The sequence below is a fragment of the Barbus barbus genome, assembly GCF_936440315.1.
Source record: "Barbus barbus genome assembly, chromosome: 1".
Taxonomy (NCBI): Eukaryota; Metazoa; Chordata; class Actinopteri; order Cypriniformes; family Cyprinidae; genus Barbus; species Barbus barbus.
The window spans coordinates 41899179-41921967 of NC_136729.1; the positions used below are offsets into that span (position 1 = coordinate 41899179).

At 41.3% G+C, this 22789-nt stretch overlaps 1 protein-coding gene across 1 annotated transcript in view; it reads right to left on the minus strand.

Moving 5' to 3' along the window:
• LOC306876043 (polypeptide N-acetylgalactosaminyltransferase 18-like) overlaps positions 1-22789 on the minus strand; it is a 132943-nt gene that overhangs the window by 33869 nt on the left and 76285 nt on the right. Inside the window, exon 9 of the mRNA XM_079426940.1 lies at positions 22104-22199. Coding sequence (XP_079283066.1) covers positions 22104-22199 — 96 coding nt within the window. The remainder of the gene's footprint in view (positions 1-22103; positions 22200-22789) is intronic.

Below are 22789 nucleotides of genomic sequence, written 5' to 3' on the forward strand. Positions count from 1 at the left end.
ATAACGGCTGAAATCTTCAGGTTCAGTTAAAAGTTCAGTTGTTGGTAAATTACACCTAAGCCCGAATCTCCCCCAAAGAGCATTTAACAAATATTTATTTATAGATCTACGGGCGGTGTTAAGGGCGATTTTGTCGATGTCCAGATGAACGCCCTCCTTCTCAAAATAGGCTTTGACGTAGCACTGTTTTTCGTCATCTGTCACCACGTGCGGAGGAAAACCTGAAGCCTCTTGTTTGAATTTGAGAAACGTCTTAACGTAATCGGTGAATAAACTGTCTGAGGTCTGCGGAAAATGCCACACTTCCACAATTTTGACAACCTTATATCCTTTAACCACGGCGTGTGTGAGTTCTACGCTCGTCCAAACCCCTGAAAACGCACGCTCTTCTTCTCTGTGTTGACAGCGGTCCTGTAGTTGCTGCTCTGCGCATGTGCGACACAGAGCAAACAATAGCTTCCCCTGTGACGATTTAAAGGGGATGAGAGGATGAAGCAGTTTATGTGGGGGTAGTACAGTACATTTAATAAGTCCGAAATAAGACTCGATCGGTTCAAAATCTTTTAAAATTATTTCAGGATGACCGATCGGGTAAGTTTTACGCGACTGTACGAAAGGATAGAGCGACGTAAAGTCCAGATATGAAACGCGTTCGCCCTCTGCGGTTTTATGATAAAGTTTTAGGGCATTCGTCCGGCCACCAAAAAGCGATTCCCGAGGGTTCAGTCGTTCAGGAGCTGTGTAATTACTCATAAAACCCATAACATCAGGGTCGTTTTGTTTGGCTTTCTCCCACTGGCATTCCCATATAGTGCGAACTTTGAGATTGTAAGTTTTACGTAAGACCTCCATTTTATTATCAGACTGTCTTCTGAGTACACCGTAGGGTATTTTTGATACAGGATTTAACTCGTTAGGGTTGAAACGGCAACAATGACCGTGCCAGAAACAACCCAGGAATTCCAAAGCTATTCTATCTCCGTTAATCTCATAGTATCCGTCCACATGATAAGCACCAAATCCTACTTCTCCGTGATTTAAGGCATGATGAATATCAACATTTTTGGTCGCTTTAAGGTATTCCAACCACTGGATGGACGGGGTAGAAAAAGCTTTGTACTGGTTAAGATACGCCTTTCTGTGAGTTAAGGCTACGGTGTCTTTGGGTAAAAAAAGGGTTTTAAACACCTTCATTGCACAACCGGCAAGCGTTACACAGCCAAAGGGATCCACGTTTGTGCATTCGATAAATTCCCTTCTGTATTTCATACATCCCTCTCGCAACAAAACAACATCGTTCTTGCAATACATTGCGAGTTGTTTTTTGAAGTCAAACACCTGCCCTACCACGCTCTGGTACCAGCTGTCGAATTTTATCTGATCAGAACCAGACATCGTACTATATCCGTAATATTCTTTAGGCGGATACACCCCTACATAATCTGCATTTTGCAAACGATTAAAATGATGGGGAAAGAAACCTTTTTCGTCTGTGTTTAGGTTTAGAGCGGCTGTCATTTTGGACAATTTCATAGACAAAAAATTGTAGCTGTCAATATATCGCTGTTTAAATGCGTGATCGTACATATAGGACAGTCTACATCCTTGCAGTATGATTTTTGGCGTCAACCCCTGATTTGTAAAATACTCGAGCAATATATAAGAATCGAACCCCGATGCGTTGTGAGCTATAAATGTAAAGTCAGCATATTTTGCCCTTCTGAAATGTTTAATCAGTTTGTCTATACAGTCGATACCTCCGGCAGTAAACTCCTCACCGTCTTGCGAAATGGCACACACGTAATTTGCTACATGTTTACCATTTTCGTACATTGTCTCAAAATCATAATAGATATACTTTTCACTATGCTCGTCAGGTTTTAGGGGTTGTATATAACATGCGTGATGGCCTTCATCTACCAGAATCTCGTTGCAATTCGTACATTTGGACGGCGTGCAGACATGTGGTAATAGTTTATCTGCTGACCATTTCGTTCTGTATTGTCTGCAACACTTATCGCAGTATTTCAGGAGGTCACACCTAGATCGCCCACCGTCGATTTGCGGTTGTTTATGCGTTTGATAACAGAAGTCAGATCTGCAATATTTCATGCAGTCCTCACATTGCAACCATTTCTTAGCCTGTGTGAAGCATTGAGGGGTTTTACACGTGTTACATGTAAATTTGCAATAATGTAAGTTAGGATCGTTAAAGCCTTGATAGCAGTACTGGCAGACATACCCGTATCCTAAGAATGCTTTCAAGTTTTTTATCATGTAGTAATGATCCTCGTGTAGATATAAATGCACGGTGTTCTGATGGGTTTCATTTGTGTTTTTATACACATCCAATTTACCTGAACACGGTCTGTGAAAGATTACTATTTTCAAGTCTAACATCATTTCGAATTTATATACGTCATGAAAGGCGATTTTATCTTGCACCCCATAACCCAACGTTGTGTGTTTGTCGTCGGCTATTCTGTACAACTCCTGGTCAGGAGTATGCGGGTTTAAAAAATGCGCTAGACAAATACTGAAACACATATTGTCTGATATATTTTTTGGGATGAAAAGATTCATCCTATTTTTTTGGATGACCATGTTATGTGCCAAATCGGTTAATTTTCTACGACCCCCTCCTCGGTTATTTCTCGCCACTGATACGCATAACTGTAGTGCAGAATCGGTCCCCACGTCCGCGTTGCTTTGAGCGGTTCGTTCTATCTGATCGAGAAACGTAGCAACGTCGTGGTTATCATCCGGTGTTAGAACCGCATTAATCGCTGTGGGGAGACTCTCTCCTTGCAGAGACACGTTCATAAATCCGTCTTCACCACCCATCAGTCGTGAAAAATCAACGATCTCGTTCAAAATATCTTGCAAAAAGATATTATACGCGGCGTAATCATCAGTGTCAATTTCACGGAAATTTAAAGTTCTACGAATTTCTAACCCGTTAAATTTCGGTCTAGAAATAATTGTAAAATCACCAACACGTCCTCCTTCATTTATTAGTCTGTCTCTAAAGTTTTGACTGAGACCCATTTCTGGACCAAACCGATCATAACCTGAGGAGTCGTCGTTAGACGGACCCGCGCCGGTTTGTTCACAGTCGTTTATAGACATCCCTAGCCATTCATGTTGAATATCTACGAGTTCGTGTAATCTTTCGATCGTGTTAAGCGAATCTGGTTGTAACATCTGTAACTGATTACGAATCAGATCGCGTAATTGACCTGCATTATTTTGAAAATCGCGTCTGGGTCTCGATGTTCTCTGTTCCTCCTCTGACTCATGGTTATGTAAATCGCCGTGACACCTTTTACTGGTCATTTTGAAAATTTATTTTTAAATCAGTAAATACAAAACAGTCCAACCTTAAAGACAAACGCACCCTCTTGAAAACGTCACAATGGTTCACAACATAGCGTAAGCAGATATGTCAACCGGTTGTAAAATGAATCAGAAACAGATAATAATAATAACCAAATACAAATCAATACATATGAAATGTTGATGATATAAATCAAACAATCAATGATGAGAAGAAATTGTCATACATGCTAATAACACAAATAAAACAATGATAATCCGTTGTCAAAAACAAATGGTGATGTTTGTATGAAAAATCCGATACATTTCACCATGAACTAGCTACTAATAACACGAATAAAACAATAATAATCCGTTGTCAATGACAAATACTAATAATTGTATGAAAAAATCAATACCTGTAACATACAAATAATGTAAGATATATAAAATATATATATATATATATATATATATATATATATATATATATATATATATATATATATATATATATTTTTTTTTTTTTATCTTCCACCCATCATTCGATCATGCAATTCTACTAACATTCTTTGTAAAAGATTCAAACGTTCAGATAACAATGATAAGGCGTTAACAGTAAGAGATAATTCCACTTGATGTTCACGGACAGAATCCGGTACATGAATCATAGCGCGTTGAAACTCTCTGAATTGGTTATACAATTGCTCGTGACAGTTTCTCCAAAATTCAGCTGCGTGTCTTAAGGCGTCTGTATGTTGTTGCTGGCAATCGATTACGTTTCTTAAAATCGAAATTACATCACCTTGACTGTTAGATGCAATCTCTTCTACTTCCCGGTATGATAAGGGCTGTCCAGCCAGGTCGAATAGTCTCTCAAAGTATCGGTTAAGACGGTTCAGCGCCTCACGATCAAGTCTCCTATTTAAATCACATTCACGGAACAGTTCCTGGGGTAAATCGTCCTCCTCCTCCGTTTCCGTATCAGCGAACGAACCCTGATCCCAAGCATTAATCATGGAATCAGTCCAGGCTGTTAGGCTTCCTTCGTCATGATCTTGTTCTGAAAACAAAAGAATAACAATAATGCTTTTATTAATTTATTAGATAAAAGCGGAACATAAGAATAATCTGATTTTCTGTTTTAATACATACCATTATTTTCTGAACTCCTTAAACGACTAGTGCTTGGCGCATCAGCGTCCTGTTCCGGTAATCTCAGACGTTTCACGCCTTGACCGCAACCATATATTGGTTGCCTGGGAGAACCGGTCTCTGTCCTACGTCCACTCTCACAGTCGGTAGGCGTGTGAACTCTTTCTGTTGAACAGTCACCGTGGGAGGGGTCGGACTGTGCGACATTATCTGGTTCGTGACGTAAATCCGTTCTCACCGCAACCTCCTCTACCGCGACCGCGACGTCATCATCCCCTTCGCCTGTCAAATAATTAGAGACCGTTTGAGACCCTGGAACTTTTTTAAGATGTTAAGAAAAAATCTGTATAACTCACCATTAAGCCCCACTTCGTCACCATGTATAAATAGTTGTGCTTCATCAACTGTATAAATGATAAGGATTGTTATTACCCTATTATGGGTGGTTATTAGTTGTTAAACTGTTCAATAGCCAGATGTAAAGACTTACATATATCTTCAAGGATTTGTTCCAAACCCTCGTCAAATTCGATATTCTCGAAAGTATCTGAAGATAATAACATACTGTTAAACAAATATACATTAAAATATTCATTTTAAACAAAAATATCATCATAAATATCATCTGTGAACAAAACACAGACTTACCGTTGTAATTGTTAGCCATTGTCCTTAGGTCGGTGCGGTATTTTGTTGTCGTGGGAGAAACAGAGTTTACAGATAATGAAGATGTAATAGACTGTGGTTTTTTAACGTTTCAGGGAGTGTGACGTTTTCAGCAATTGTATCGTAAACCGTTATCGTAAAAAAAAAGATTCTGACTTTTGTAATAAATCAAAACAGTCCCGCTCAAATTCACCACCCGCAGTTATCCATCTGGTCTTCATCAGTTTACTGAACTCTGTTGGAGATGGGTTGAAACGGATTTAGATCTTTCTTTTTTTCTTTACAAGATAATTAGTTCGCGTTATCCTCGCGTGTAGACCCTGTTCTTTCCTTATCTAGAAGTGTTTAAATTCGACGAGAGGTTTTAACCATCAAAATCTCAGAATATCTGTTTATTGATCTCGTATGATGTAACCCATCCGTTCAAATACACGTTTGAAGCAGGGACTGATTTAATTCTTATGTCGGGAAGAAATAAAACTAGGTAAAATGAAGTAAATTAAATATTATTTTCCTGCATACGCCGTCGTCTTTGTGGGACATGTATTTAAGTTTGTGGTTACCGCCTTCTTTGACTATCTCATCACATACTAAAGGTTACTTTAAAGTCGTATTCGAATAGATTATAAATTCATTATAAATACACGATTCTCAACTACATCTAACTTCGCCAGACGTGTGTCATAAAAACTTTCCTTTGACCGGGTTGGGTAGTTTTGTCTAAACCTTCGACAGAGACGCATAGACACACAGCCAGCCAGGCGTGCCTCATAAATGCTTAAAGCGGATATCCTTTGATCGTTGGACATGTTAGAAACACCATCTGTTTTAATCAATGGACCGCGTTCTAACGATGTTTATGATACCAGATCCCCTCAAAAACTCATTAGATTGCAAATGAGTTGAATCCCAGAAACTTTACCTATTTTACAACGTTGATCAGATAACGCCGTTTCAGTGCCCGTGCGACCAGACGCGCAGCCCGCTTTCTCATTTGGTCACTCTGCGTGAGACATACATTTACATTCGTAAGATGTTGTAGAAAAAAAGTTTACCACCCCTCTAATTATGACTGAAAATCCAAAACATTTGCTATCATTTCAGTTTCTTCCCGCACGTGTATTTTAACCGATGCAGCACACTAGAAGTTTTAAGATTGACAATATCAAAGAGTAAATAAATAAAAGGTGTTAAGTGTAAATAACTAAAATAAAATAAAATAAAACAACACTTTCCTGGGTTAGAGGTGAATGTTTAGAAGAAGCTTGTGTAACCTCATTTTTAAAACGAAAAAAAGTCTGGGTTATACCACGGCAGAAGCTTGACAGATATCAAAGGTCTATTATAGGAATTAAGACGCTTAAATAAAATAAGAACATTTTTCAAACAATGTTTTTGAAAACAACATTTTTCCCCTGTGTCCTAGAGGTGAATGTTTAAAAGAAAAGTTGTATAGATTAACCTAATTTCAAAAGTGAAAAGCTTTATGATGAATGGTGAACGGTTTCATTAATTGAGAAATGTAAAATATTTATAAAATAACTTTGTTCTAATGTTAAAACATTACTTTAATTTCTTTAACATGGAAATCTTCAGACCGGTCTCTCCTTACAGCATTAGAGGGCGGTGCTGTGGGTGTGTCCTGACAGCGGCCCGCAGCTCATTCTCAGTTTTGACACGGAAGGGAGCGGTTATCTCACGGAGGCTGGGTAAAATAGTCTGGTCTTTTCATTTTCTAACTTTCTGTCAGTGCAGCTAATGGTAGACCGCAAGATAGACTTCGACAAGTATCTTATGCTGGTGTTTTAACGATCGCCGTGGATAGACATTTGTTTAACTTTTCTAAGTTGGGACAAATGCTAGGTTTTCAATTGTAATGCGAGAAGATTTTTACAGGTATCTTATGCTGGTGTTTTAACGGTCTGATATTTTTTATTTCACTTCACGGTAAGAGAACTCGTCTCTATATTATTTAACTTTATGTCTGTTATAAAGTCAAACTATTTTTTTTAAAAGCAAGACATAGTTTTTTGATAAATATCTTATTGTTTTAACTAACGCATCCGATTCTTTTTTGTTATAGATAAACGAACGCGCTCGCAACTCTTCTATTTATTTAACTTTGTCAAACGATCTAGTTTTAAATTCTAATGATAGGAAATAGCGTATCTAATGCTTTTTTATTTGTTTTAGTTTTTCCTAAAACTGTTTTAACAAGACTACTGTCCACTTGTAAGGGAAAAACACGCGTACCATCGTAAGATAAAAACGAATCTATATTATCTAACTTTGTACCTGTTATAAACTCACAACTTTTTAAAACCGCAAAATAGGTTTAAACGAACGCGCTCACTTCTATTTAACTTTGTCAAACAACTAGTTTAAGATAGGAAAGATAGTATCTAATGCTTTTTTGGTTTTATTTTCTACGTTTTTTCCTGTTTTAAGTCTACACTTGTAGGGAAATAAACAGTCTTTGTACGTTTTACGTACATGTTTGATGTTTTTTTTTCTTGATGTGTATGTGAAAACACTTTAATAAAATATCCCTTTACCCATTTAACACAAATTCATCATTTAAAGTTTAAAGCACATAACATTGGCCCCACACACACACACACACACACACAGTCATAAATTCTTAAGTTCACCATAAGGTCAATAAAATGGCCGCTTAGACCCGAGTGGGGGCTAGGGGTGTACAAACAGGTGTCCAAACAGGTGTCCAGTTATGGGAGGGGGGTGGAATTTTTATGAGGGTAATAAATCAATAATCATGACACAACGTATACTACAACCTCTCTCTGACATGTTCTGTGAACAAAGGAATTTCAGTCTGATCTGTGTCTTCTATGTGGGGGAAAAGTCAATCTAAGGAAGCTGATTTCTATCGTGGAACACATGTGATGGCCATCTCTTTGAACATCAGTCTTGATTACTTGCCCCCAAATTTGACAGTCTCCTTCCTGAGTTGGAATTATCAATAAGTGTTCCTTTTGTTTTAATGTTGCAAGCTGCTCACTGACAGAATTGGTTGGTTCTCTTGCTTCAGACGAGCTGAAGCTAGGAATCTGATTTATGACGTCCTGTTACAGCCTTGGGGCCCCTCTGGAATTTCGGCTCCTCATGTTTCGATGTTCTGATCGAATCTTAAATTTGTCTGATTCGGTCTCTGATATCCTACACATTATTGTAGTAAAAATAATAATTTATGACTCTTTCATTTGTAATTGCAATTATTAATTTTTATAAACAGAATTTACATTCAATATATTATAATTATTTTGTCTGGTATTTTGATGTTCATTCTATTTATAATCAAATATACAGCTTGTCTGGTATTTTGATGTTCATTCCATTTATAATCAAATACAGCTGTCACAGAATATTAGGAGTCTTGATCTTGTGGTCTTGAGACTTCTTATGATCACATAAACCTGGTCCTGGCCTGGATCTTGGTCTCATTATTCAATGTTTTGGTCTGGACCGAGGTTCTTCATGGAACCATCAACACCAATAAATAAATGTAATTTTTTAATAGTGTAGGCAAGTTAAATACCTCTTGCCAATTATGTACTCAACAGATGTCTGCGACTGATTGAATGATGCATTTATATAGCGCTTTATTGTGTATTGCTGTACACCCAAAGCAGTTTACAATCATGTGGGGGGGGTTATTAGGAGGCCATGATTGACAAGGGCCAGTAGAGGGAATTTGGCCAGGACACCGGGGTTACAGCCCTACTCTTTACAAAAAGTGCCATGGGATTTTTAATGACCACAAAAAGTCAGGACCTCGGTTTAACGTCTCATCCGAAAGTGTCCCTGTCCAAAAGTATACCGGGGGTGTTAGGACCCACACAGACCACAGGGTGAGCACCCCCTGCTGGCCTCACTAACACCTCTTCCAACAGCAACCTAGTTTTCACCGGAGGACTCCCATCCAGGTACTGACCAGGCTCAAACCTGCTTAGCTTCAGTGGACAACCGGGCTTGGGCTGCAGGGTGATTTGACTGGTAACAATGCTCAATCGCTGCAAAAAACAAACACTGGCATAACATTTTGAGTCAGCGGAAGTAAAACTAAATGCAATGCTGTACATATTTCAGATTCCAGTAATCACAGAAGCCATATTCATAATCTCAATTATTATTTCAGTTAATTGTCGAGCAAATGCATGTGTTAAAAATGACAGCAGGTTGCAGTAGCTGTCACCTAGCACTGCTATTTTACAAATCTTTCCTGAACAGTCTGCTATTTTCAGCATGGAGGGAGTGCAGGGTCTAAACTAATCTCTTTGGGAACAGTTCTTTCTTGTCACATTTTACATGTTCAGTAGTGTGTTCATGTGTGCACAGGTTTGAGACATTGGCCAAGAACTTCCTGTTTTTGTATGAGCTCCACTGTCAAAAAAAAAAAAAAAAACTCATCCCTGCTGTTCAGAAGGAAAAAACAAGTCTGCCTGCACTGCGTTTTGCACATACTTCAAATGTTAGGAAAGTAACACCTTTGGAAATAACCATGATGCTGTTTTCTAAAGAACATTGAGATGTTAGATATGGAAATAAGTTGTTGTTGTTGTTGTTGTTGTTGTTGTTGTTGAAGGGCCATCGTATCTCTGTCATTAGCATCAAAAGTATCTTTAGCTATTTTATTTTGTATCCTTAAGATGAAATATGCTGATGTGGACACATTTTTGTGAAATCCCCCTCAAAAGCACTGCTATGAGCTGAGTCCTGATTATAAACTCCACAGGGGCCTTCTGACAGGTAAGACTAAGCCAATCTGGATGTGACAGGAGCAGAACGAAAACCGAGAGAGAAAAAAATGACTATTATTGCCTGTAAATCATCAAACTAGCACATCAACAAAGTGCAATATGCTATTATTCATCCTATACAATCTTCTGTCAGCAATTCAGACTTCTAATTTAATAAACTAGACCAGGCGTGGTGAACATCGTTCCTGGAGAGCCGCAGCCCTGCAGAGTTTTGCTTCAACCCTAATCAAACACACCTGAACAAGCTAATCAAGGTCTGAAGGGTTACTTGAAAGCTACAGGCAGAGTGAGTTTTAATTACAGTTGGAGTTGAACTCTGCAGGGCTGCGGCTCTCCAGGACTGAAGTTCGCCACCACTGAACTAGACTAAGTCCCTAAGTCCACTAACAAGTCCCTTGGCATTTGTCACTATTTTCTTTTCAACCCGAAATGGATTGTATGTTTCTTCCTCAGACAAACTATCATTTTTGCCTGGCCTTGGTAAAAATGTCAGATCTTCTTCCTCTAGCTTTCCATGGAAGAATACGCATATGGGATCGCTGCCGGGACCGCACATATGGACACCCAGCCTAACACAGGTTCCACAACACAACGAGTGAAGGCCTGACGTCAGACGATCAGCCACGTGTGTGTGGGGGTGGGGGTGGGGGTGGGGTGGGGTTGGAGTGACAGAGGAACTCACAGGATTAGCCATTCCTGGGGAACTCTGTGGTGATGCAAGCCGACACTTAGAACGGGTCCTTCGCAATACTGGCCACTGGGGGTGAGTACACAGGAAGATACCGGCTCTACATAAAGGCTATATAATCAAGCGCACACTTGTTGGGTGTCGCCCAGCCCGCAGCTCTACAAATATCTGTCAGCGAGGCGCCTTGGACCAGTGCCCAGGAGGAAGCAACACCTCTAGTTGAGTGTGTTCGCAGCCCGAATGGGCAAGGCACGTCTTGGGATTGATACGCCAAGACAATAGCATCCACTATCCAGTGGGCTAACCTCTGCTTGGAGACAGCCTTTCCCTTCTGCTGGCCTCCGTAACAGACAAAGAGCTGGTCTGAGGTCCTGAAGCTTTGTGTTCTGTCCACGTACAGCCGCAGAGCGTGGACGGGACAGAGAAAAGCTAGGGCTGGGTCTGCCTCCTCCGAGGGCAGCGCTTTCTGGCTCACTACCTGGTCCCTGAAGGGAGTGGTAGGAACCTTGGGCACATATCCAGGCCGAGGTCTCAGGACAATGTGAGAGTTGGTCGGCCCGAATTCTAGGCATGATTCGTCGATCGAAAATGCCTGCAGTTCCCCTACCCTCCGATGCAGTGATCGACATCTGGTCCTCTGGGGGAGCCCCAAAATTGACGACTGGTACCGCACGAGGCAGATCAGCACGCCCTCCTGGAAGCTCCACTGGTTGCAGTGTCAGGAGTGAGGAGCCCGAGGAGGTTAACTCGGCGGGGTATTCCTCACTGTAACTGTCATGACACGAACAGAGAGAAGAGGCGAGAACTCAAGCGCAGGGAAATGATGATAATTTAATTATAAAAGGAACAAAACAGAAACAAACTACCCCGAGGGGGAAAACAGAGCATGGCAGAAACAGGAATCAGGAACACACACGACTGACCGTACACAACATGTAACAACGTGGCCGAACAGAACTGCAAACACCAGGAACATAAATAGGGACACAAACGAGCAGGAACAGGTGAATTCACTAAACCAATAACAAGATAACAAGAGGGCGGGGTTAGACAATAGACCGGGGAAACACATGGCACAAACCACAACAAACCCATGTGCTCAAACAAATACAGTGACATCTGGTGGCCAACCAGGGCACACCAGCTGGATCGTGACACTACCCCCCATCAAAGGAGCAGCTTCCAGATGCTCCACCTGAGAAACACAAAAACAAATGTCAAGGAGGGAGGAGGGATAGAGGCAGATCAGGGGGAGGGATGGTGGGCCAGGCCCGTGTAGCGGCAGGGAGCCTGAAGACCAAGGCCGAGCAAAAGGCCAGGGCGGATCCGGAAGGATGGACCAGGGGGACTCCAGCCTAACAGGAACCCCAGCGCACGGCCAGGGTGGGGCCGGAGGGACAAACCAAGCAGGCACTAATGCGTCCGAAGGCCTGGACAGAGTCAGCAGCTTGGCAAGCAACCAAGATGGCCTCGACATGACTGGACGCTTGGGTGGTGCCGGCAGAGCAAGGAGCTTGAGTCTGGGTGGCTCTGGCAGGGCAGGGAGCACGGGTGGAGCCGGCCGGGCAAAGAGTTCGGGTGGAGCCGGCAGGGCGAGGAGCTCGGGTGGAGCCGGCAGGGCGAGGAGCCTGGGTAGCGCCGGCAGGGCGAGGAGCTCGGGTGGAGCCGGCAGGGCGAGGACCTCGGGTGGCGCCGGCAGGGCGAGGAGCTTTCGCTGTTCAGGAACAGCCTCCTGGCCAGCAGTGAGCTCCTGGATGGCCTCCTGGCATTGTGAGACGGAGGAAGCCTTCCTTCGCCTCCTCCTCCGTCTCCAGGAGCGGGATGCTGTGGCATAATCAGCCTCCACTGGGGGCGCAGCTGCGCCTCCTCGGCCGCCTCGGAAGCGCTGTGAGCGGGCACCGCCGCCTCGGAAGCGCTGTGAGCGGGCACCGCCGCCTCGGAAGCGCTGTGAGTGGGCACCGCCCGAGGCACACAAGCCACTCCCGCTGGGAAACGTGTCAAAACCTCCACGAACTCCCCAAAGTTCAGGTGGTCCAGCCCCCTCATCCACCACTCATTGAGGGGTTCCTCAAGGGCCCTGTTGAAGAGGTCCTTGAGAGCCTCATCATTGTACCCCAGACCCTCCGTTGCATCACAAAACCTGAGGGCCAACCTCCTCACGTCAGTGCCCCTCTGACGGATGGAGCGCAGGAGCCGAACCTGGAGGATGCGTTGGTAGGCGGGGTTCCTTACGTTAGAGGCTGGCGGATGGTGAGAGTCCATTCCCTGCTGAGTTCTCAGAAGTCGGCCACGTTCTGTCATGACACGAACAGAGAGAAGAGGCGAGAACTCAAGCGCAGGGAAATTATGATAATTTAATTATAAAAGGAACAAAACAGAAACAAACTACCCCGAGGGGGAAAACAGAGCATGGCAGAAACAGGAATCAGGAACACACACGACTGACCGTACACAACATGTAACAACGTGGCCGAACAGAACTGCAAACACCAGGAACATAAATAGGGACACAAACGAGCAGGAACAGGTGAATTCACTAAACCAATAACAAGATAACAAGAGGGCGAGGTTAGACAATAGACCGGGGAAACACATGGCACAAACCACAACAAACCCATGTGCTCAAACAAAGACAGTGACATCTGGTGGCCAACCAGGGCACACCAGCTGGATCGTGACAGTAACTCTCAGGTCACCTAGGTTATTAACCGAAGTAGGCTTCCTCTGGGCTGGCGCAGAAGAAGGACTAGATCTGGGAATATACGAAGGGGCTCCAGTGCACACGCTGAGGTGGCACTCATGGATGGTATGAGGCCCAAACACGTGAGGCAGTAATAATGACCATCACCGGGGGGGCCAGTTAGCGACCGCATCCAGTAGCACATGGTCTGAATGACATCTTGAAAAAGATGAAAGGTCAAACCATGCGTGCTCTTTTAGGAATTTGCTCTCTATTGGTGCTGAAACGCACAGGTAAATGGCCGCGGCTACACAACAGTACAATAGTGCAAGCCTGTTGCGATCACTCACACTTTCGTTGAAGACGCAATTCTCAGCTGTATAAACAGCGATCTTGTTGAAGGCGCTCCCTCTCCACGAGCTGTGAGAACAGCTGTTTTTGCTCTCTCATGAGATCGTGACCAACACTGTCAGCGCCGTCACACCCGCACCAGACACGCTGAGGCTTCTTCCTAAACGAGCAGCTCATCTTCCACCTCTTCCGAAGAAAACGAAAACACACAAGCAGGAACAGCACATGTGCTCGGCTCCAAAGTGAAAAGCAAATGTGCGACGCACCTGCTGCTCATTAAATACTCGCACTAAAGCGCAGAGCAGCTGTTGCAATTATCGCATGCCAATGTGCATTGGCTCATTTTCTTACACTTGAAGTAGATTGGTCTCCCAAAGTGATCCCCAATTCGTCGGTCAGTTCCGACGTACGTCGAACGTGACTGACTGAAAGGGAACTAGACAGAATCAGACAGTCACATACTGCATCGGTCAGTGCTCACACTGGTTAACTAGTTATTATAAATTGTATTAGCAAAAAGCATGAATTATCTCTTCAGGGTGAACCATTGTGTTGTCAGTATGAAGTAAACAACCTTTACCCATCTATTGTGTGTTAGTACTGTAGGTTGCACTACAAATAATTATGATCCATCAATTTGATGGACTGGGTTATGTATTTAGATAACATGTATGCTATGTTATACATGCTCTAATGGTGATAATTAAAGCCTTTGTCATTTTCAAATCATACGCTTCCTTCATGTGCACCTGGGAAAAGATACAGCTTGTCACGCATTCAAGTTGGAAACATAACACAGAAGTAGACTAAACAAAATAATTATATTGTGAACAATAAACACAAATACTACATCTGATTACAAAATTATGAATATTATTAATTTATGTTACTTTTTTAAACATAGTATTAAAACAATATATTTTTTTAACATAAAGCATCATGAAAGTCGAGTGATTTTAGACTTGTCTGTCAACTGATCTGTACATCATACCTTTAAAATTAAACTACATTATAATTCACTACAACAGACTTCTACAAATCTCTCTCTATATATAGATTTCAGATATTATAAATTATATTATAGATCAGTGTTTCTGCAGTTTCAAATCAACACAATTAATAGTACTAATAAACTGAATATGTTTTAAATACACAATAACCAGGTATATATATTAATTATTTTTAAATCTCATTAAATTTGTTAAAAAATTGAGCGCATTTAATATTGCTTGTTCCACTACTAGCCATTTTTATGCATAAACATCTTTTTTTTTTTTTTGTTAAAACTGTATAATTCAAATGAAGGGAACTTTTTTATGCAATTCAAATACATAAATCTTAAATTTATGGGGTTATGCTTGTGAATTTTAGCTTTGATTTTATTTATTTATTTTTCTATATATAATCCTTTTGTGATTTTGTGGTCTTCAATATCATTTTATGAACAGTTAACATCATCACCAAGCATTAACACAATTTTCTGTAACACTGTTACTCAGACAAACACTATTGTTATATTTCCATGTTTTGCTGTGATGTTTAGGCCGCCTCCGACTACCCCCAGAGTCTCAAAGATATTGGCAGAAAGCACTGGAAATCAAACAGCTACCCCTGCACAACAAACACTTATGATTATCATCCAGCCCACTCTTTCTGCCGCTCTATTGTGTCTGACCGTGTACTGCGTGTTTCTCATTTAAAGGCAATGTGCACTTTCACTATTTCAAACTAGTTCATGGATGAGGTCTTAATACTCATAGTACAGACAACATAAAGCAATAACCACTAAGAAGAACATTTTCATTGCTAAGGTTGCTCCTTTACAGCTCAAGAAACTTAATGGAGTTCTCCGTTATTCCTCATTTCTTCTCAGATATTTCTAAAATACCTTCTATTGAAGAAAAAGATCTACCATATTTGCTCTCCATTTAATCTCAGACACAGACATTAAATTAGCTATTTTTGTGATCCATAATTATGTGTTGTCTGGGCACGTAACTGTTTATCTGTATTAGCTAGATTATTTTTCCTCTCTGTTTCAACAGAAAACAGAATTAATAAAAATGGTCAAACCAGATGAAAATGTCAAACAAAACATTTCTCTTTCCTTTTTATTAAGCTGTTGAAAACATCTCAGCTGTTTTAAACTACATCTGCTGACAATTCTCCCTGGTGATTTGTGAGCCTAACAATTCATCAGCATTGAAAAACTAATTTCTCACCTGTGCATTTTTTATAGACTAATATTTCTGCAACCAATCTCTTTCTTTTGTGCTTGTTGTGTTCTGGGAATCATCATGCTTCCATAACCTTTCTCAATCAGCCCTTTCTCTGCTGGATTAGGCATTGCAGCACCTTCTATGACTTATTGTTCACCCTTTTCCTACCCATTACCATCTTGAGTGGTGCCATCGGATCGAGTGGTGCTCTCTAAATTTTTCTGAGGATAGGAGAGCACTACAGGTCCTTCCACGTCACACCTGAAACCTCTTCGTTTCCTTTCTCTCTAAATATTACATTATCAAACTTATCTTTTATTAATTTGACCATAATATTTTGTTCATTTCGAAGACCAAGAGAGATTACTTGGTCAACGACATTATTGTCTCCTGAAAGAACATGGAGTCAAAATTTTAAAACCTTTCATCAAATTAATGAAATGGCAATCAATTAAGGTAAAAATTTTACTTTTATTATGTCCAACGATATATTAAAAGTTGGCTGTATAGTACATCCATTTTTACCTGCATACAGTAAACTCTTGTAAAGCAAAATACTACTACTGTATATAGCAAATCCCAGCTGCATGAATGTTTATATCATTGCAAATATTTAAACTGCACCGCTATATATACAGGGGGAAGTCGTGGCCTAATGGTTAGAGAGTCGGACTCGTAATCGAAAGGTTGCGAGTTCGAGCCCCCGGCCGGCAGGAATTGTAGGTGGGGGGAGGGAATGTCCAGCGCTCTCTCCACCCTCAATACCACGACTGAGGTGCCCTTGAGCAAGGCACCGAACCCCCAATTGCTCCCCGGGCGCTGCAGCATGGCTGCCCACTGCTCCGGGTGTGTGTTCACGGTGTGTGTGTGTGTGTGTGTGTGTGTGTGTGCATTTGTTCACTACTCACTGCTGTGTGTGTGCACTTGGATGGGTTAAACGCAGAGCACCAATTTCGAGTATGGGTCACCATACTTGACAATACGTCACTACTTTACTTTACTTTATATATAAAACTATATGTGTACAAGCCACATATACTACATAGCCAAAATGTAAACTATATTATTGGCCAGTTCTAATTTGCTGAATGTGAGTTAAGGGACAGTTCACCCAAAAATGAAAAACTTTACCCTCCCTCATGTTGTTTCCTCATGTTGTTTCAAACCTGTATGAGTTTCTTTCTTTTAATGAACACAAAAGAAGATATTTTGAATAATGTTGGCAACCAAAAAGTTGATGGTAACCATTGGACTTCCATAGTATTAAGAAAAATACTGTGTTTGGATTCTTCAAAATATCTTCTTTTGTTCTTAACAGAAGAAAGAAACTTGAGGGCGAGTAAATGATGACAGAATTTTAATTTTATGGTGAACTATTTCTTTAAGATATTATACATATTTTCTGTAAAGCTGTTTAAAAAAATTATGTTTAGCTAAATAAATGTAAAAAAAAAAGTGAAATAATTTGACCAAATCAAATTTCTAAAGTCAAAACTAAAAATTAACTTTAAACCAAATATATTTTTTTATGAATATCTGAACATACATGTATATCAAAATAAAGAAGGGTGCCATTACTTTTAAATCCCCCCTCCAAAAAATAAAATAAAAATCAACATGAAATGTAGGCAGGTTTCATTTAAAAAAGCAACATTTTGAGCAAAAAGTTGAGAAAATCACATTTTTATCAAATATTACATCTGGATCATATTCAGTACGATGATCAAAGCAAAGATGCAGACCCCCAAACCTTGCACAGTCCTTTACCGCTTCCTGGATCAATATTCCCTCTGTAACATTAGGCAGTTTTCATTTAGATGCTGTTTATTTTTGATGATCGCATTATTTTTCATATGCATATGCATACATACGAGATCGCTCATTTCTGTGTCTTCCTCGACTGTGTTTTTGATCAGCACATTCTAGATTCATGCAGGACATGCATAATAGCTCCCCCAAGCATATAACAGTGAAAACACGGAAAATTCCATGTTTGGTGGGGAAAGAGTTAAGCACACTGAAAAAGTGACCCAATTAAGTAGCCTCAGAATCATTTTATGTTGTTTACCGACTTAATTCATTCAGTTTCAGACATTTTTTGACATTTAACTGAATTATAGAACTGTCCAAAGTAGCTAACAAGTTACCAACAAATAGCACATATAGCATGTTAAATAGTACATACATTGCATGCTAAAGTGTTAAATGTTCTTTGAGCAAAACAGTAATAAAATGTACTGTACCAGTTCACAGCCTAAAAAAAATGCTCCACAATGGTAACTATAGTATAATTTAAATGGTTCTAACAATTCCAACATAACTGAACATTTGACACTACTAAACACTATCAAGTCTCCCGCTTTTCTCATCTTGCTCAAAAACATAAAATAATGCTTAATTTCATGTTTACTCTCCTCATGAAGTCCCAAGCAAAGCATGCTGTCATGTGATTTTCACAGAATGCAAAATTGTCATTTGATTTGAAGCAAATAGTTTAAATAACACCAACAAAACTTAGTTTTACTTCCAATTTACTAAATATTTTACTTTAGTTCAATGGCAAAACAGAAAAGTTAATTAATTAAAGAGTTCACCCAAAAATGAAAATTAGCCTGTGTTTTACTCACCCTCGATGAATCCTATAGGTGTATATGACTTTCTTCTTTCAGATGAATCCAATTTGAGTTATATAAAAAATTGTCCTGGCTATTCCAAGCATTATCATTGCAGTGGGTGGGTGTTTCTGTTCAACACGTTTTATTATGGATGCTCGTGCTTTATTTGACGCCTTTTGGACTGTTGAACAGAAACACCCACCCACTGCAATGATAACACTTGGAATAGACAGGACAATTTTAACTCCGACTGGATTCGTCTGAAAGAAGAAAGTCATATACACCTATAGGATGCCTCGAGGGTGAGTAAAACACAGGCTAATTTTCATTTTTGGGTGAACTGACCCTTTAAGTTGGATCAAGTATAAAATGTTCTTTAGCGTAACGACAAGGCATATGCACTTTTTTCAGTGCACACTAAATGTATTAAAGGTGTCATATAATGGAAAACTGTATTTACCTTGGCATAGTTGAATAATAACAGTTCTGTACATGGAAATGACATATCGTGAGCCTTTGTACCATTGTTTCCTCCATCTTATTATAAATTTCATGAAAAAACTGAAAAACTGAAAAATAGGCGAATCAGAACACAACCACGACTTTGACGTTACAGTCGGGATCACTAATAGTTACGCCCCCAACATTTGCATATACCCGCCCATGTTCTAGGCCAGCCACCAGCCGAACCATCAGAAGTTCTGCAGGTATTGTGAAGAAACAAGCGAGGACAAGAGCAAAACTGGCAGAGCATGGAAAAAAATGTTATGTTCCAGGCTGTGCAGGGGATGTCAAGTGCAGGGATGGGTTGGTGTCTGTATTCAGAAAGGCACGGAAAGCTAATAACGCATTCTAATAAAACAACGCGAGCCACTAAAGGGACACGGTTAGCTTCTTGCTAGCGGTAGCCTGTTACGTTATAGTACATACGATTTTACTTACCACATAAACAGAGTAAGGATGTCACAGACTTTCAGTTATTTTCATCATGCACTATTAGTTTGGTTTTCATGGACATCTATTGGTTACCTTCAGTCACATGTTTTCCTTTGTTCAGTTTTCCCGCCACTCTTTAGTCGTCATGGTAATTAATTTAATCAGCTCAGGTGTTAAGCATTATGTCATTCATTTGGTTTGTACTTAAGTTCCTGTCTGCACACTCTTGGTTTGTCTGGTATTGCTTGTATGCAACCACACTGTTACGCTATTTTGAGTAGATTGGAGTTCTGCAATAAACCTTGTTTGATTTTTATTCATCATCGTTGTCTTCATCTTGGACCATCCGTGACAGAATACCAGACTGAAAAAATGAGAAGCATGGACCTTGCTTCTATTAATGTAAATGTACAATCAGCTGTTGAATGGAGCTACAATTTTTGTGTTCCAGTCTGGCAGAGACCTGGAGCGTTACCTGGAGGAGTTCATTAACATCTGCCATCAAGCCATCTGTGACAACGTCTGATTAATGGAGGGATTTCGGTGTGGACTGGACGATGATCTCCAGTTCATCATGCACCACAGAGATCCCTGCTGGTCCCTGCAAAGCTACATCAACTTTGCGCTATGGACAAACGGATCCACGCTATCCGTAGGCAAAGCAGAGGATGACCGCAGCCTCGTCCAGTCACACCGCACAGACGTCGCGCAGACAGACCCAGAGCGTAATCCACCAACTCCCATCATCATGGAGACGACAATGCTAGAGTCCCCCACAGACGGAGAGCTTCCGCCCGCCGCTAGCATAGAGCCTGTGACGACAGTGTCCACTAATGCCCTGGAGGCGAAGTTCCCATGTGAGTCTGACCAGGGGTGTGAGCTGGCTACAGCTGTCCCTGAGGGTGTTTTGGTGGACTCGGGGGAGGTCTGGTTTATTGACTGGGACGCTGAAATAATGCCTCCCACCCTGATCTGTGTGAACATTCATCACCATCGCTAGATTTAACCACCACAGAGACTGATTTATCATCCATTATTCACTGTGAACTGTTTTCTGTGGTCCCGCCCAACCTTGCAGCTCCACCTTGGCTCCTCCCACCCTCGTCGTCACCAGAGACCCTCGATCTTACGGTTACACTGGGTTCCCTCGTCCCTCCAGCTCCCCCTTGGTCAGTCACCACCTTGCACCACGGACTTGCTAGCCTCCCGCTATGCTTCGGATCTCCACCCCTTCATTTGCAGTGGGATCCTCCTTTCCTCCGTGTTCGCCTTGGTCCTCGGTCTCACCGGCTCTGCCTCGGGAGCTCTGGTTCCACTTTGGACGCTCATCAATGCAGCTCCGCCCATGCCTCCGGTGCCAGCGGTGTCACTCAATTCCATTGGCTCTCTGTCATCGCCTTGGGATCCCCTGAAATTAGCTCTGTCTCCATTGGTCGTCCTACGGATGTCGTCTGCCACACCTCCACCTTGGCATCCATCGACGCCACCGTGGGCTGTCGTCTTCACAGTGCTCTGGGTCTGCAACATCTGTTCACTCCTCCTGTCATTGCCCCCATGGATCCTCCCACCATCTGTGCCTCCGTGGAGTCTCTGACTGTCTGCCTGTCTGTTCTCACCAGCCCTCTGCCTGCTCCTTTCCAGCTCTTCAACTCCACGACCTCCTCCAAAGCCTCCCTCCCTCTTCTCCTGTTTCTCGAGGTCTTCCTCCTAGCCTTCCAGGAGGGGGCGTTATGTCACAGACTTTGTTATTTTCATCATGGACTATTAGTTTGGTTTTCATGGACTTCTATTGGTTACCTTCAGTCACATGTTTTCCTTTGTTCAGTTTTCCCGCCACTCTTTAGTTGTCATAATTCATTTAATCAGCTCAGGTGTTAAGCATTATGTTATTAATTTGGTTTGTATTTAAATTCCTGTCTGCACACTATTGGTTTGTCTGGTATTGCTTGTATGCAACCACACTGTTACACTATTATGAGCAGATTGGAGTTCTTCAATTAGCCTTTTTTAATTTTTATTCATCTTTGTCTTCATCTTGGACTATCCGTGACAAAGGAAAGGTGACTGAGGATGATGGTGAATGATTTACAGATCCTGAGCACCACTGACAAGCATCTGATCTTGTGTATAATGTATGGTAAGTACTGCTGCTCCATAGTATAAACAGAGTACGAGCGATCGCAAATCTCGAAAGTGAAACTAAAAAACGATGGTGCATTCGAAAGCAGTTTCAATACCCAGCATATTAATAGCTGCTCCCTGATGGCTGCATTTTATTTACAGTATAATTACCCAACAATATAACTGAGAGAGAAAGTATTGAAATAGATATTTTCCCTGTGTTTTCTTCCTGCTGTGTGAGCTACTGAAATGAGCTGCACTGTGAAACAGCCAATCAGAGCAGAGCTCAACTTTATTATTCATGACCCTTCCAAATAAGGTAATAACAGTCCATTTAATTCTAGGGAGAAATCCTATGGTTGTAAATGGACAGGTAAAACCGTTTCTGGAGAATTTTTGCCCTTACCTAAGCCAAGCACCTTCTATGTAAATATCAGAGAACAATTTAAAATATGGTATCGATGCATTCTATGTCACCTTTAAACTGACAGCCCTAATAAAACACCAACAGAGAAGAGAACCAATGTCACAGTCACTCCACTGATGCAGGTGAACAGAGCGAGGAATGCAACTCACCTGAGGTGTCATACCGTGACAGAGGTAAAGGATGGGAATGTTGTCAGTGTCTGGCCCTTGGTCGAGACACAAGTCAGTCTTCAGAGAGTTTCTCAGCTGAGAGAAAAATGGCATCATCAGAATCAAGTGGACAATCAAGTGCATGTCATTTTTTGCTGTCGCCCCTCTCTTTCACATACAGCAGATAAAACTCAAGGCTGTTTCTCACTTGCATCGTAATGCGGTTCAATTCTCCTCCTAATTACAGGTTCTAATTATAAAATTAATTTTCATAAGTGTATGCACACTCATGAATCATCTAAATGATATTCCAGCCAAAATCCTTGGTGAAGTAAAAGAGCCGTACGGTCACGCCTTTCACGAATAATTTGAACTCGTTGCACTTCTGTTTACCTGATTTTACCTCCAGAGTATAAAAAGCCTATTAGTAAAATCATTTCATGCAGAGCCATAAAAACAATTTTTCTCCATAGGCTTCAAAGCGTATTGCAACTTTTACGTCTAATGAAAATAATGTTCAAATACACGGCTGTATCAGTGACAACAGAATTCCTAACGGAGGACTTCAATGGATCGTATCTCTGTTTTGGCATTTTCCGCTGGATTCGGCTGAATACTGCTGTGCCTTTTATCACCGCGTGCTGAATTTCCAGCCAACGTGATTGACAGGCTCATCAAATGCAGTC